Source organism: Eutrigla gurnardus, assembly GCF_963514095.1.
Source record: "Eutrigla gurnardus genome assembly, chromosome: 9".
Lineage (NCBI taxonomy): Eukaryota > Metazoa > Chordata > Actinopteri > Perciformes > Triglidae > Eutrigla > Eutrigla gurnardus.
In genome coordinates, this window is record NC_139923.1 from 18,769,587 (window position 1) to 18,785,681 (window position 16,095).

The 16,095-nt window shown below is 40.5% G+C and overlaps 1 protein-coding gene across 1 annotated transcript; it reads right to left on the minus strand.

The window, feature by feature from the left end:
• Positions 1–6,662: 6,662 nt before the first annotated feature.
• gnrhr4 (gonadotropin releasing hormone receptor 4) lies at positions 6,663–15,802 on the minus strand. The gene is made up of 3 exons (XM_084018041.1): positions 15,269–15,802; positions 8,694–8,895; positions 6,663–8,596 (listed from the first exon to the last, which is right to left on the minus strand). The coding sequence occupies exons 1-3, from the start codon at positions 15,782–15,784 to the stop codon at positions 8,136–8,138; spliced, it is 1,179 nt and encodes a 392-aa protein (XP_083874167.1). The 5' UTR covers positions 15,785–15,802; the 3' UTR covers positions 6,663–8,135.
• Between the last annotated feature and the right edge of the window lie 293 nt (positions 15,803–16,095).

A 16,095-nucleotide genomic window follows, 5' to 3' on the forward strand; every position in this document is an offset into this window, starting at 1 on the left:
TTCTTATTATCTCTATGAGAGTGGTTATCATGAGTTTATGGTCTCATTCGTTAGTTTCTGGACTGGTTTTCACTTCATGAAAGTTAATTGTAACAATTTAGACCGAAGACTGAGCACAGACCAACATGTGCCTTATATAATCTGTCCCTAATGAGGGAATTGGTTGGGGGGAGGAGTCAGGTGAGGTGGAGATGTTTTGGTGGGCTGTGAGTCACACAGTATATTTTACACAGTTTATTCTGAAATCTTAAAACCAGTGATTCAATCTGATAGCAAACACTACAAAACCACAATGAAAGTGAGCTCTTCTATGTACACAACAAACAAAATAAGTTGATGATTAAATTATTTTTGGATCCTGGTCAAATGTTCCCATCGCTGATGCTTGCTGCCCAATGAGATATCCCTCTCATCATTAGAACTGTATAACTTTGCACATTGTGGGAAGAACTCAAAATGCAACTGACTGTAACAGATGGAGTGGATCTGGTCTGCACTGAAGTAATGAAGTTTGATGTCTTGGGTCAGAATACAGAGCCATGTGCACTATAATGTACATTTTGATTGAATGCTGCCTTCATTCACAGTCCAAAATCTCAGAAGAAAATCTGGAAAAAAAAAAGTATTCACGACAAAAACAACATTTCTGAAAAATATATTGATGTGTGAATTAATCATACAGGGGATTAAAATAATGACCCCTAACTTTCCCACTGGGTCAGTCTTCCATTAATTTGTCCGTCTCTCTTGATGTTTCAGACACCACAGATTGGATGTTGAAGACAGAGAAATGGTATGGTACAATACTAAGGCGTGATGATAATATACTTCTTCCCTGGAGCTGACCTCAAGACACTCACGTCCCTTTAGACGCACTGGTTCATTTCACCACTTTATACTTTTTGATTGCGTATCCTCACAATGGAAAAAGGGTGTGATCTGTTTTCTGGTAAAAGGATAAAAAAAAATTATATCCTGTTTCTGAGCAAATGTATAACCTGTTCTTAAATGTACTTTATTTGAATCCATTTACAACAACAGCACAATCAGTGACGCTGATACCTCTCTCATCCATTCCCAATCATGAGTGCTCATTGTTCAGAAATTTAGCAAGCAGGTAACAAACAACACAATGGAAAGGCTGATTGTTGTTGAAACACATTAAACAATAGGAATGAATTACAAATTGTATAACTTATTTCATTGTGTTTAGCAGTCTTTACTTGTTCTGTTTCCTTATTTCTCCTTTTATGTTTTCTTTGATGACTTTATTCAGTGTCAAATTCTGTTGATAAAAACAACATCCTTCATGCCACATGCAATGCAGTTCTGAGATGCAATGCTTGCTCCTCCCCAAGTTTCATCAAAGTCCAATCAGTTGTGTCGCTGACATTGTGTGTGAAGCATTGAGACATGCCGACAAGTCAAATTCAAAGATGCAACCGTGAAATAGGTTATTCCACCACTTTCAGGGGAAATGAGGCCAGTGGTGTCTGAAATATCAACCTTTGGAGCAAATGGTGTCAAAGCCAACGTGAAGTTGTAAGAAAATAGACGTATAACGAAAAAAACACAGTGTGAAGTTAAACCATTCGTCTATGTCTGGTATCACCTTCTGAGTTTCTCATAAATGGACCTTGTTTATTGCAGTGTGGTTATGTTTCTCCAAAGGGAAACACAACACGTTTGGGATGTTGGGGGACAAAAATGTTGGTTGAAAATCAGTTTCAACTTTGAAAAAAGAAGCCATATTTTGTGGGTGAAAATGCGTCATATAGTCAACATACTCAGCGGGAAAGAAAATGATAAGACGGAAATAAATTTAAAAGGAAATACGGAGCACAGCAGGATCATTTCAAACTTCATCCTCATAGAATCAAAACACCTAAGCCCACCACTCTGCAGGGAATCAGGATCAGAAGAGTCTTCTGTTAACAAGTGTGGGCGAAGTTGCTTTTCTGGTCGCTGTTGTGCCCTCAAGAGACCTCAGTCAAAAGTGATAATGAACTGATTCAGGATGCCGAACGGCTCGATGATCCGAGGATGATGACGTCAGCCTAGCTATTATTTCAGGATCTCTTATTTATTTTATTCATTGATATGCATCTCATTAAACTTTACTGTTTTCTGACATTTAGTGATTCTGTTTTAATCTTTATCTCGTTAAAATGGATTAAGCTTTCAAGGTTGATTGGTGAAGCAATGCTTCATCCTGATGAGCTGATGTGCTGAATGATTGATACACACTGGTGATGTATTGATTGAAGGTCTTAGTTCTCTTGATTCCACATTGATTTCACTTGTCAAGAGCTGAGGTTTATTCTCACAGTTTGTACCTTAAAAATCACCCGCCGGTGGAAAGACTGATTAGGAATTATCCAGCACTTCAGAAATGGTGATTGTTCATTTCTGTACAACTCTGCAAAGCTACAGCAAAATACTGAAACTGCACACACTCCTCAGTTAACATTGAAAACACCCCCAAAACATTACAAGGCTAATAATAAATATTGTTGATGATATTGTTTTAAATGCAATAAAGAATTTATAAAAATAAAAAAAAAACATTGACTGGACATCTTTAAAAATCCATTATTCCATCAATTAACTCACTTAATTTAACTTTGACAGTGAACGTTGTATTTGGGTTGGATATATATTGCACATCCTTTGACGTTATTGTACTGCTACATGTGGGAATAAGCTCTGAGAAGTAGAATCTTTCAAACTTCATGTGTATTTTCGATCACTTTGCAGTGTTCACTTTATATTTTTGTCTTCATCAAGTAAACATCAACCTGAGCACAGTGTGCAAAGCGTAACAAAGTTTTGGCAATCTTGCCTGCTCATGGAGTATCGAGTTTACTGAATAAAGTAGTATTAAATTGAAAAATAACCCAATAATATGAAATAACTTTATTAAACCAGGAGAAGTGCCTTCTCTGTTTTTACAGGAGAGTGCTGACCAATGCAGCAGCACAAATAACATAATAAAATGTAATAAATGTTATAGGATTACAAACATGAGCCACAAACTAATATAACAAACTAATAATGGGAATAAAACCCATTAGAAAGACTCGCAACTATGCCATAACTTCTTTTTCAGACTGTGTTTCCATCTGTCTATATAAGAGTATGGGAGCATTTCCATTGCCTCTCAGCAGCTCTCAACGTTGAACGGATGAGCCGGTGGCTTGCAGCTAAAAGTGCAAACAGTGCTAACAGTGCAATATGTGAAGTTTCCTAATGCAGCTTCAGTAACAAATCTTGTTCCCACAAACGCGTTCCCAGAACGAAAAGGATGAGGAAAAATAGACGTCATGTGTCTTTAGTAAATCAAAAACAATATGTTTTTGTCTTTTTGATCAAAAATATGGTCAGTGGAGAATACTTAATGTGTTCAAATGTGTTGTAAAACATAAAAAGTTCTCACAGTTTAAGACTGAGAAGAATGCAAGAAATTCTCATTAAATTACTTCGGAAAAAAAATAAGTTGAAGTTAAAGTAAAAGTGAAATAATTACATAGTGATCAGTCAAATGATTTCACCCTAATTGTAGGCTGTAAGAAAAATACCAAATCTGGCAACACCGACTGGGTTATGAGTTTGTATTTATAGAAACATGTTCTTATACTCATCGTGAACATGTTAAGTTGTCTATTCAGTGTCAATAATTTTCTTTTTTCAACAAAATGATATTCCAAAGAAAACGTAGGTCAACAAAATATGGCTTTTTTTAAAATAGTGGTTTGGTTATTTTGAACGAGTTCAATATCTCCGAGAATAATTGCATTTAAATGTTTTGATGGTTGTGAAGGTTATGAAGGTGTATTACCTAACTCCTGTTTAAAAAACCCACCAGAGAGCAGGTGCACTCTTTAACTCGGCCAAGGATTTTACAACCTGGATTTTAATCAAATTGTGGTGCAGATGAAAACGTATATTCAGAGAGGATTCTGGATCCCCAGAGTGAAAAGTAATGAAACAGATTAAATGTGGTGTTTGCTCTGAGATTAAGATATCACTGTTGAAATCCTTGTTTTCTAAACGATAGGACTCAATAAATGTTGTGACTCTCATTTGGTGCTCTCTATGACGCTCTGATAATTACAATAATCACATGTTTTGGATGCTGCATGGTACCCACTCTAACAAACAATGCTGCTAAACAGTACCTTAACGTGGTCCGTTGGCTTGTGATCATAGTGGAACCATTATTGGTGCTATGTGGAACCCATCTATCAAGCAGCACCTTTGTCAAACGGTTGGCAGTCTTCTAGGTGGTTCTTTGCCTTAATGTAGTTTAGTTTACTGGGGAAAGAATCAGCATAACCTCTTAAGAACCGTACAAGCACTTAAAAGTTGCTTTTTGCATCTCAATTCAAAACAAATATTTTTTGGGGGGATTAAACTACGGGTGCCTCTGCTCTCGCTGTGCATTGTAATTTTGTTCTGTTCGATTTTAGTTTTGCTTCTCTTTTTGCACAACACATCAAGTCTCTTCAAAAGAATGACATTTGAGTACGATCAATCCTTTCATGATTGTAACAGTGGCTGCCTCAGCTTGGGACAGTAAGGACTGTAAGATTTTTTTCCACCCAGAAAGCCAGACAACAACTATTTGAATTAATTTGAAGTTATGTCTTACAGCAAGGCCCGCCAAGCTCGAGTCATTCTTTCTCAAGCAACACCCCTGCGACAGGCGAGAGATCTCCTGCTAGGTTTTGGTTTAATGCTGACACTCAGCAGTAAAAGGCCCTTGGACCAGGGGCGTCAGCAGCATTTGATATGTGGGGTCCTGTTTAGGTGGGGGTCTGTGTTGTGGCTGAGGGCCATCCCAGCCCCAAACCTAACTCCAACCCCAACCTTAACCATGAGCCTAACAACAACCCTGAACCAGTGGTGTGGTGGTAGTTGATGAGGTGGGTGTACTGCTAGGTAGATGGGTAGGTTACAGAGGAGGAAGTGGGTATACTCTCCCATATATTCCAATGGCTTTCTGGCTGATAGGTGGGTATACTGTAAACCACCAGAAAAAGAAGTGGGTATACCCCGTATACCTGCGTATACCCTCCACTACACCACTGCCCTGAACCTAACCCTAACCCTAACAAAACCCTAAATACACCTTAGAGTGATGGCTCCTTGATGATTATTGTTGGGTAATTTTATATGGGCCAAATTGTCATCTTGTTGGTTTTTTATTGATCGGGCAGTTGGGGTAAATGCTATATAAAAAATTGGCAAATTTGCTTCTTTAAAACTAGAAAATTTGCCACTTATTTTGGCATATATTCACTTCTATATATAGCCAAGTTGCTTGGTTACACATTTTTTCTCTGAATATTGCCCACTTCTCTCAGCTCCGTTTTTTTTTTTTTTTTTTCCTACAGTGGCCCTAATACGCCGTCGTACGTGCTCTCGGTCCCCAGTATTTCCCTGAAACATGTACCTGTCATCTGCATTCTGTCAGACTTCACAGGTTCAGCAACCGTGTCCTACTCACCGCTGAGAATAAGCGCCGCACTAGACTTTTAATTTGAGAGGAGAATAATTATTTCAAGAACTCACGACCGCTCGCAATACTGACACTCGTCTTGTATGATACACACCTGCGTGTGTCCAATTAAATAAGACCAATTCAAGTTCTATTCCAGACATGTGCGCCATCATCCACTTGGCTTAGTAATTAAAGGAGTGTTCAACGAGTTTGGGGAGAATGTGGATCATAGTAAAACAGTGGTTCACATCTGGTGTACTGAAATGCTTACGCTGCATAACACTTTATTATAACAATAACCGCTATTGACTGCAGGGTTTTCGACTTTTCAAGGTTATGAATTCTGCGCCACAATAGAGCTGCACTAGAGATTCATTGACATGGTGACATCTTTTAACACCTTAGGAACAATCCCACTCGACTGATACAACCCTCAGGACATGTTCGTCTTAGAAATTAATAATTACTTTTTGGCAGCGGACAAAGAGGCAGGATAAGCTTTTTATAGTTACAAGGAATGTCGAATCTGACTAAACCCCCAATTAAAAAAAGAGAGATAGTGGTTTCATATGGTAGTTTTTTACTGTCTGACATTTCATTTCCATGTAATAGCTTTTAAAACATTATTGGATAGTCAGAGAGGAAAAGTGGCTTAGGAGTATTACTCTTCACAAGGCATGCAGGAGGGATTCTTTATCCAGTGATGTAAAAAATGAGCTTTTACATATAGAAATCATAAAAAGCTATTTTCTAGTTCAAATCTCAAATTGATCTTGTGAAGCAGTGTGCACACAGGAAAGGAAAATGATAAGACTGTATTCTCAAAAGGAAAATTTTCATTTTCTGCAGTCAGCTGTAGCATTTTCTACTGTAAATTCAGCATTTGGGGATCTTGCAAAATGGGAAAAAATATTTTTGTCACGGACAAACGCACATTTAAAGAACTGTTGTCTCACAATCAATATGCAAATTTAAGCATGAGTGTGTGTACGTGAGTTACTGATATGGTCTATTCTATCTTATTTCATCTTATTTTATCTTACCTTACATGAGCTCAGTGGTAAGCCGTCATTGTTTGTGCATCACCCAAAAAAGCTGCAAAAAGGCAGAATTTGTATTCATCACATTTTATTCAACAGTTTTCTTGGTCACAGCAACAATAAAACCCTAATAACACTAATACTCATATAAAATATAACAGATGCCATGATGAATCAACTACATTTATATCTTCAGAGTCAACTTGTGCAACACAGAAAAAACAGAATTAATCTTGGAAAAATGATGCAGTCAATACCACATCAATTACATGCTGCGCAGGTACATTCAATACATAGAACTGTATGCCATAAAAAGAATTTGTCAATATCGATTATGACGTTACATTCTTTTCTGAGTCTTTTATATTGCACACATAGCATTACAAATGACAATTTAGAGCTATTTCCATTCAATAAGCAATAATAAAAACATAAGTGTAAACAAAAAAAAACAGCTTACCCCACAGTTTATGATCCATTTAATTATATTTAATTAAATGCACATATTTTTGTTTCTTTCATGCTCTGGGAAAGAACCCAGAACATGTTGACTGTGTTTTTCAGCCTGTGACTCTTTTTTAACAGTGGTGCTACAACATAACGACGCAAAACATTTTTAGTCCATTTATGGCAACTTTAAGCAGATTATTCATCAGTTCAACTCGGACAAGACTTTAAAGAGAAACCGCACACATCAAAATGTCTGTGAGTTATAAACTAAATTATATAACTGTCCCGATGGTAAATGAACCTGCATTTATATAGTGCTTTTCTAGCTACTCAAGGCTCTTTACACTACATTCAGTCACTTTTACCCGTTCACACACACATTCATACACTGATGGCAGAGGAGCCGCCTGCACATCAGGATCTAACTCATTCACACACATTCACACACCGATGGTGCAGCATCGGGGGCAATTCGAGGGTTAAGTATCTTGCCCAAGGACACTTCGGCATGCAGACTGGAGGAGCCGGGTTTCGAACCGCCAATCTTCTGATTGGGGGACAACTCGCTCTACCTCTGAGCCACAGCCGCCCTGTGATAAATATTATATCATAATGCATTTGGTTGAAAATGGTTCAAAAAGCCATCTGCTGTTTTAAATCAGCCCTAACCTTACAAGGCCGACTCTGAGATAGAGTCGACTGTTTGGGACGAGGCTACGTCATGAAAGAAAAGAGCGTTAACGGCCTGAAATTAGATGCTCCTCCTCCTCCCCCTCCTCTCCACAGCCTCTATGCTTTTTACTTTTTTCTGTGTGGCTGTGACAAAGTGTATAGATGACGTTGTTTCATATTTGTCTCATTTAGTAAGCTGGCTAACGTTAGCTGGCTAACCATGTTTTCATGCCAAGGTTTACCGGAGGGCAGCAGGCACCCTCAGCCGATCATAGTCGTGATTGTAAATGCTATTTTCTTGTCAAAATCCGAAAAGATACAGAATGAACAAACCAGGGCAGAACTATAATACACCATCGATTACATCAGAGCAACAAAAACTAACAGATTTGTCTGACGAAAGAACATCACTTGACTAAGCTCAACGCTGCTTAAAAGCAGAGATTATTTTGATTGCAATTCTTTAAACGTTACATCTTGGTTACTGGGATGACTGGCTTTGAAGCACTTCTCGTGCTGCTGTTATCATTTCCCTCCTCCGTGTCTGTATTGTTACCACTTGAGATAATCTGCCTGCGAAATGACAGGCGAGTCATGTGTATAATGCATGTGTTGTTCTCTAATTCACTCCGCGTGTTTGATGTACAGCATCTCTTAAGACCCTGGTGCAGATGGACAGTAAACAGACCATACGTGATGGGGTCTAGACAGGCGTTGAAGAGGCCGAAGATAAACAGCATGTGCGTCAGTGAATGTGAGACAGTTTCCTCCATTTTTTCAGGAAACAACCAATACCACAGGCCCAGCAGGTAGTACGGGGTCCAGCAGACGATGAACGACGTCACGATCACGATACTCATCTTAAGAGTCCTCATCCGAGCTTTTGGGATGTTGTTGTGGGAACGGCGGAGATGAACATCTCTCGACAGCACTAGGAGAGAACAAAGCAACACCTTTGTCAGGCACAACCTCTCCTGTGTCAGAAAACATCATTTGGCCGCAGATTATGAGAGAAATGTGAGACTTACAGTTCCCAGCCATACGGCTGGATATCTCGATGAGGATTCGTGTGTAGCAGAAAATCATGATGACCAGAGGCAGGAGGAAGAGGCACACAAACGTGAACATGTTGTAGAGGGTCTCCTGCCAGTGCTGGACAAAACTGCCGTGGGTGGTGCACTGGGTGAAGTTCTCCGGGACGGTGATGGTCACATTGTGAAATATAAACATCTGCATGAGAAGACAAGGAGAGTGTTGCTTAGCGATATGTCGAAATCAGTCAGGCAGACAGAATGGAGGATGCAAGGAGAGAGGAGAAGCTTCCAGCATGGAACCACGACTGTGTCCTATGAATGTCTATGTCTGTATGATACGATTTGTATCAGAATCGGATTATTGATTGGTGATCTGATGGGACACTAATTGGAATCGTCAGGCTGCTCTGGAGAAAGCAATACTATAATATTAATCATATTGTATGATTATATTAATAAAGATTTTGCAAACTACCTGTGGAACAGGATTAGTAACGCCATTGGTTTCATTTTAAAAATATTCTTTTTTTTCGTCCTTTCTTATTTTCTGTTCCTCGTTATTAGGTATACTCCTATTTCTCGCATACAGCTGCACGGTCATGATATCCTTGTTTCAGACAACTTAGAAATTGAGAGCATTTATGACTGATTGCTGCCTCACTTCCACTCAGTCCTGTCTGTAATTAACATATTGAAATTGTCATTATGTAATCAGTATGATTACAGTGGCAAACATCAGGTGGTCGTTCAAGAACAAGTGTTACTTATTGTCCCGCCACTTTATAAGTCAGTGGAGAGTACATCATCAGTAATTGTCTCCCCATAATGATGCTGCAGTGTGAAGGGATGTCCAGTTGAGAGATAACTTTCCTCCGACCCGCCATCTCAGCGGGGAGGGAGGAGCCACATTGGCCGAATGGAAAGCATCCACTTGAGCGTACTGTGGCGAGGCTCTCGAGGTGGAGCGATTCATCTCGGGGTTGATGGTTTAATCCCCAGTTCCCCATCTACATGTTGAAGTGGCCTTGAGAAAGAAACTGAATCCTGATTGCTATCGCCAGGTGGTCGCCTAGTATGGCTGTTGCTATGTGGATAAATACAATGTGAACACTGATCATGCTGCATTTCCATCCGTAGCTGAATCACAAAGTCGTATCATTAAAATCAGAAGAGGAAAAAAGTCGCAGTAGCTCAAAATGCTGACGTAGTTCACAATGACAGTAAATTAGATGAGGACATTAGTGACACCATTCACAGACAAGGAGATTGCTTGAATTACTGCTTGTGTCATGTTATTCACTGACAAAATGTGGAAATATTATATTCAGAATTTATTTGAATCAAGCAAAGGCCAACATATGCAGAGCCTTTGAATAAAAAGACATACTATAAAATACATAGACACACCATAATAACTGAATATGTCTTTGCCATTTTAAAATGAATGGTCTGGTGTCTCTAATAGATTGATGAAGGTGCAAACATCAATAAAAAGCTTGAAACTTATCACATTTTTCATTGGACACAAAAGGCCTCTCACTGTGTGTTTCTATGGAAAAGAGCATATTTATCTTGCCTGTAAGATGATCTCTTCAGACATCTTAATATTTACTGTGACCTTTGTAGACTTATATGGCCAGTTATTGGAATTCTTGCAGCTAAATGAAACAATCCCAGAGGGAAATATTCCTTACTCCATATGTGGCCTAATTGTGAAACAAATGTTAAAAACACAACAGCAACGTCCTGTTCTTCTCAGGAAAACACAAATAAACAAACCAAATACATGGAATCTGTGACCACAAAAAAGACTGAGACATTATGAGCAAAAGGTCATGCTATATGTACAATATATACAAAGTTCTTTATATGCGTGTTCTACATGTATCTTTTGATAAGTCTGCTTTCTGAGGAAGACTTCCCTGTTTTCTGTCTGAAACCAGTGAGTAAGCTTTCCAGTCTTTCTTAAATTAGAGGGAAAAAAACTTGAAAATCACTCTGAAAGTCTGAAAATACTAAGAAATATGACATGGACATGAGAAAAAGGCTAATGATGTCTGACTCCTGTGTCGCCCCCTCCCCCGTCTGTCAGTGTCTGTCAGTGTCTGTCTGTGTGTGTGTGTGTGTGTGTGTGTGTGTGTGTGTGTGTGTGTGTGTGTGTGTGTGTGTGTGTGTGTGTGTGTGTGTGTGTGTGCGTGGGCATGGCCTCTTACTCCCTGCACCTGATCCACCTTCACACCTGCGTCTCATCATAATCAGCACCAGCATAAAGTCTTCTGTCTGGCTGCTGTACAACACCAGATTATTCACCCCCCGACTCAGCGGCAGCAACACTCAGCTGAACAGATTCTATCGACTCTTTTCGGTGAAGCTTTGTGCTTTTGCAACTTGTGTTTTTCTTTGTGTCGCAGTACAACTCCACCACCAAGCTGTCACCACTTTGGCATCTTCACCTGTCTGCCCCCGATTGTTCCTCCGCCCTCCTGTGCCCTCTGGGCTTCCTCCCTTCACTGCCCCATCAGCAGCCTGTCCCTTCTTATTCCAAAACATATTAAAACTTTACGAGCTGCCTCAGTGTCAGCTTCTGGGTGCCAACCGAAAACAAACCGTCACAAATTAGTTCTGATTGTCGGAACATGCCCATGGCTGAGTGTTGGAGATAACCAGTAGAGAATGTGATTTCTTCATGTCCATAGAAGTAATACATTTCATAAAGTTAAAGTCAGATGCTGCTCCATCTCTTCTACTCCTCCTGGAATAGGCAGCTACACGTCACTCGGAGACGTTTCTGATCTTTGCTCCCCCATTAACTTTCATCACCCGTCTGCTGCAGTGTGGAACGGGAACTGAAGGAGTCATGCAGGAATGAACGTTTCCAAGTTACAGTCTAGAAACGTATACTTATATATATAACACGATACTTGATCGACAAGTCACAGCAGGAACGAGCCTTGAGGTTCCTGCACTCTCATTATACAGCATGTTAGACGTTTTAGCTTCAATATTCAATATTTATTTTTTCTTTATTTGCTGTATATGTCCATAAGGCCATTCACCTGATTTAACAGTGGAGTGCAGGGAGCTACAGAACCTGTTCTCATTTAGTTTTCTCACTTGTTTGACATTCCCCATGTCTTGGACCGATACTGGAGGGTCTCCAGGGGTCATGTCACAGGGGGGAGGGTTCACTGATGAAGCACCGTTTCATCAACGTTCACACTGACACTTGTGGCACAGCTGTTTAGGTGGAGGCGGCTTACACCTTGTATGAAACGTCCTCTTCGTTCTTTTCTTAAAACTTGTGTAACAAACCCTGATTTATATCCCATACAAACGGTAATGTATGTTTATTTATATACAAAGCACTTAAGGTTGCTTAGCTTTTAAGGCAGCATTAACTAATTTTGCTCTGTTGTTGCCACATAAAGATAGTGTGGGAGACAGTAGCTCTAAAAATGTTGTAATATGAGATTGTTTTTTGCAGAAATATCAACGTGCTAACTGGCGATAGAGTAGTTGTTTCTTGAGGCAGTGCTGTAAGGTTTAAACACAATTGGAGGAAATAATAGACAGGGCAATTCATTTAGGGGATGAATGATGGCTATTACTGCTGTAACTCAGATAAAAGTGCTGCATCATGAATCCTTTAAGCTCTTTGTTGAAATGGTCATATAGCCAACAAGGCAAAATACAGAAATGATAGCCTCAATAACAAAAAGTTATGAGTAGAAGATCCATCAAAGGCTCTGGATTTCCTGTTTTCCTGAATGTTGTCTGATGAAAATCTTCGGACACAAGCACTGCAGGTGTGCACGGCTTTGTTCAAAGGCTTAAAAATAAAGAGCGAAGAGGTTTTTGAGATCACTGTCTGCCTTTTTGGAAAAAAAAACCTTTGCAAAAGCTTCTAAGGAGAGAGGGATTTCACATCGATCCATGTTTCTTGGTAGCTCCCTGCAGTGAGAGAGAGCAGGTGTGGGAATAGCATTATATCATGAAATACAGGCATTTAATAAAATCATTCTCAAACAATCAGCCAGTGACAGCGTGAGGCTGGAAATGACTGGTGTTGACTTTGCATTATAAATCAATCATGCAGACAGAGAAGCAGTTTTTGTCAAATCGCTGATTACACTGCTGATCACTGAGCCATATTTTGAACAAATGTGAGGTAAAGCATGAGAACAAAGAGGAAACTTTGTTTTTGTCGTATTAATATTTCCAGCCTCCATCTCTGCTGCTTCCACTGAGAAATGGCTTTATGAGCCACTAAGCTGGGCTGTGTATTTCTTTTGTTAATCTTTAATACAAAAAGGGCAACAAGTGCCAACTGTCTTTCCTGTCACCTCTGCCAGCCTCTCGGGAGATAAATCCAGACTGTGCCGGAGGAAAGTTGAACAAAATATAAATCAGGCCTCATCACATGTAGGGTAGCTATAACATCATGAAATATGCAACATTTAAAGGTCATTGGTCTGACTCGATGTCTGCTAGGGTGCAGACCAGAAGAACCAGAGCCTCCAAGAACCAGAGCCCAGGAGTGATAGTGTGGACAGTGTGGGTGGGGAGAGTGGGATAGGGGCTGTGGCTGGCCGATCTGAGCTGGGCCAAAGAGAGAGCCCTGCTGCAGCCAAGTACGATGTGGCTCATTCTTGCTGCAGACTTTGAAGGATTGAAGGAAAAAGAACCTGACAATGCAGTTAAACGAGGGAGTTGGTTCAAAGTTTAATGTCTCTTCATTATCCCAGAGGGGGAACTTGTAGTGTAGCCAGCAGAACAAACACAACAATCAATGGACAATATAATACAAACAATGTTGCCTGACAGAAGCAATGTGAACTCAACATTAAGGGGGTGTCTGGGCCTTTTTCAAGGACAAGACTTGGGCAGGTTTCGGGAGGTCATTTAAGGCACTGCTTGCTATTTTGCTGAACACTCTCATAGTAACTTTCATAACACTCTCGCCTGAGCATTATATTACTGTGGTGTGTTTTAAGTTGTGTTTCCACCACAATAAAGGGTCCTAATTGCCTGCCACCCCACCACCGCATAATACACTGTTAAGAGGTTGTATTCATTTCATGCAATTCTATCAGGTTGAGAAAAGAGGGTTTTAGGTAAATATGTGGATTTGTCGGACTTGTTGTTGCACAGAAATCTCAAACCCCTCAATAAACTGAGTCTTCAAAAATACCTGAGCCCCTACATTTGCATTTCAATAAATGGTGCATGAATGTACTGAATAAGAATTAGATTTAAAACGTAGTCAAAAATCTATAAATAAAAGAAGCATGTTTCAAGGACAGCTTGTTCCCATTTGGGGGGGTTTCTCCCTATTTCCTATTGCTGAATGTGATGACAGTACATTTGACTTGAACAGATTGCATGATAACTGTGATCCCCCACTGTTCAGTAGATGTCTTTGATTGTCTTTAAGTGTTCATGTGGCTCTCAGATGGATTATTATTTTTTATCAATAGATGGGAAGAAATCTCTCATTTTATAAAAAAGGGCTTTGATATTTTCTCGGTCTGTCCAGTGTGTCCAGCTGAGTCAGGAATAGTGAGTCATCCAATTGTGACTAATGTGCATTAGCAAGGATAGTACGATACAAGTAATATGAAGCCAGGTGTATTATTTTATGATATCAGTAGACAGTAATTCCCCATGCTATTAATACTATTATACATATGTTTGTTCCAGTTACGCCAGGATGAGGTCAATACCTTGAATCCATCACATACAATACAATACAATCCCATCTTCTGACAAAAACACCTCACATTATAATAGCTATTTTTCTTGGGAGGAGAGTCTCACGGTAATATCTCTTCAAGTTGTGTGAAAGCAGCTGCATCCCTGTCCTTTAATAACAAATTATAATCTGGGTCTATAGCAGAGGTCTAGTTAGATGTTGATTTCTTTCACTCCAGTGCAGTCCAATCATACTATTGAGGTACTTGATAAGCATTCTTGGTACTTGCAAGCCTCCAGAAAACGGTTGGGTCAAATGACCCCTTGGTATCATCTTACACATCCAATTTGATTCAAGCAGCTTCGCCTTTCGTGTCCAGCAGTTACATTCAAGGACTGTGGATTTCTCATACATTGTTAAGCAACCAGGACCAGGCCCCCATGCGCTTACACACACACATATAATCACATCCACAATAATGTGGATATAAGTGTGGTGAGGCTTCACCTTCTAATTAGCAGTAAAACTTATTTGATGAGCGAAACAAGTGCAAATGTTTTGCTGTACAAAGTAGATATGCTTAAATAAAAAAAAAATGTTTTTTCATTTTACACAGGTTGTTGTTCTTTTGGATTACCTGAACTCCTTTTATTTGTGTTTCCTGCGAACCTAGCCAATTATTTATTAACCTCCACCTCCCTTCCCAGCAAAGCTTAACAAGACTGATTCCCAGGGAAGGCTGTTCGTGCTTTTTGAACAAGTTTTCATTCCCCTGCAAATAAAACAGGGATGCAGGTGTACAAGCAGCAGCTCAAGAAGCCTCAGGAGTGTAGAGAGAGATGTGGCGGCGCAAACACAAGTGTGTGTGTTCTCCTACCTGAGGGAGCGAGAAGATGACACTCATCGTCCAGGCCACGGTCAACATGATCTTGCTTTTCCTTTTGGCCTCGCTGATGCCCAGAGGGTTGAGGATGGCGGACTTCCTATCCAAGCTGATCACCACGGTCACAAAGGCGCACGAGTACATCGCCACCAGCTTCATGAACATCAGCAGCCTGCACGCGACGTCCCCCGCCTGCCACTGCACGGTGATGTTCCACACCGCGTCCACGGGCATCACGATGAACGTCACCAGCAGGTCCGCCACGGTCAGGTTCATGATGAGGATCCGGACGTGCGACTTGCGCTTGCCGCCGTTGCTGGCGGCCCACAGCACCACCAGGTTGCTCACGGCCGACACCGCGCACAGGCTAAAGGTGATGATGACTCGGACTTTGGCCGCGGTGGAGAAAGTGGGCAGCTGGAGCGCGTCTCCATCCGCGCTCTTGTTGCAGGCTGAGGCGGACCCCTGGCAGCTGCCATTCACCGTCTGGTCCGTCTGCTGGTGGAACATAATGAACGGCGTCTGACTGACGGGGAGGGAAAAGGTAATAATCCCGGCTACTCCCGGATGGCGTCTTCCCTCTCCATCTGCATCTCTTAACTGGAACTCCAACAGTGACAACTGAGAAGAAGAGGAGAGAGAAAAGAAGTTATTTGTCATGCATGTGTTTTATTCATTCTGCAAGGTGCTGTTAGTTAGTTAGTAGCAGCTGTAACGCGGATTTGCAGAATAGTTCTGGAGGAAAGGCGCATGCAGCTTTACGCACAACAAATGACCAGCCAACACGTTATCCTCTGATATTCAGAAGCATGCAAAGTGAT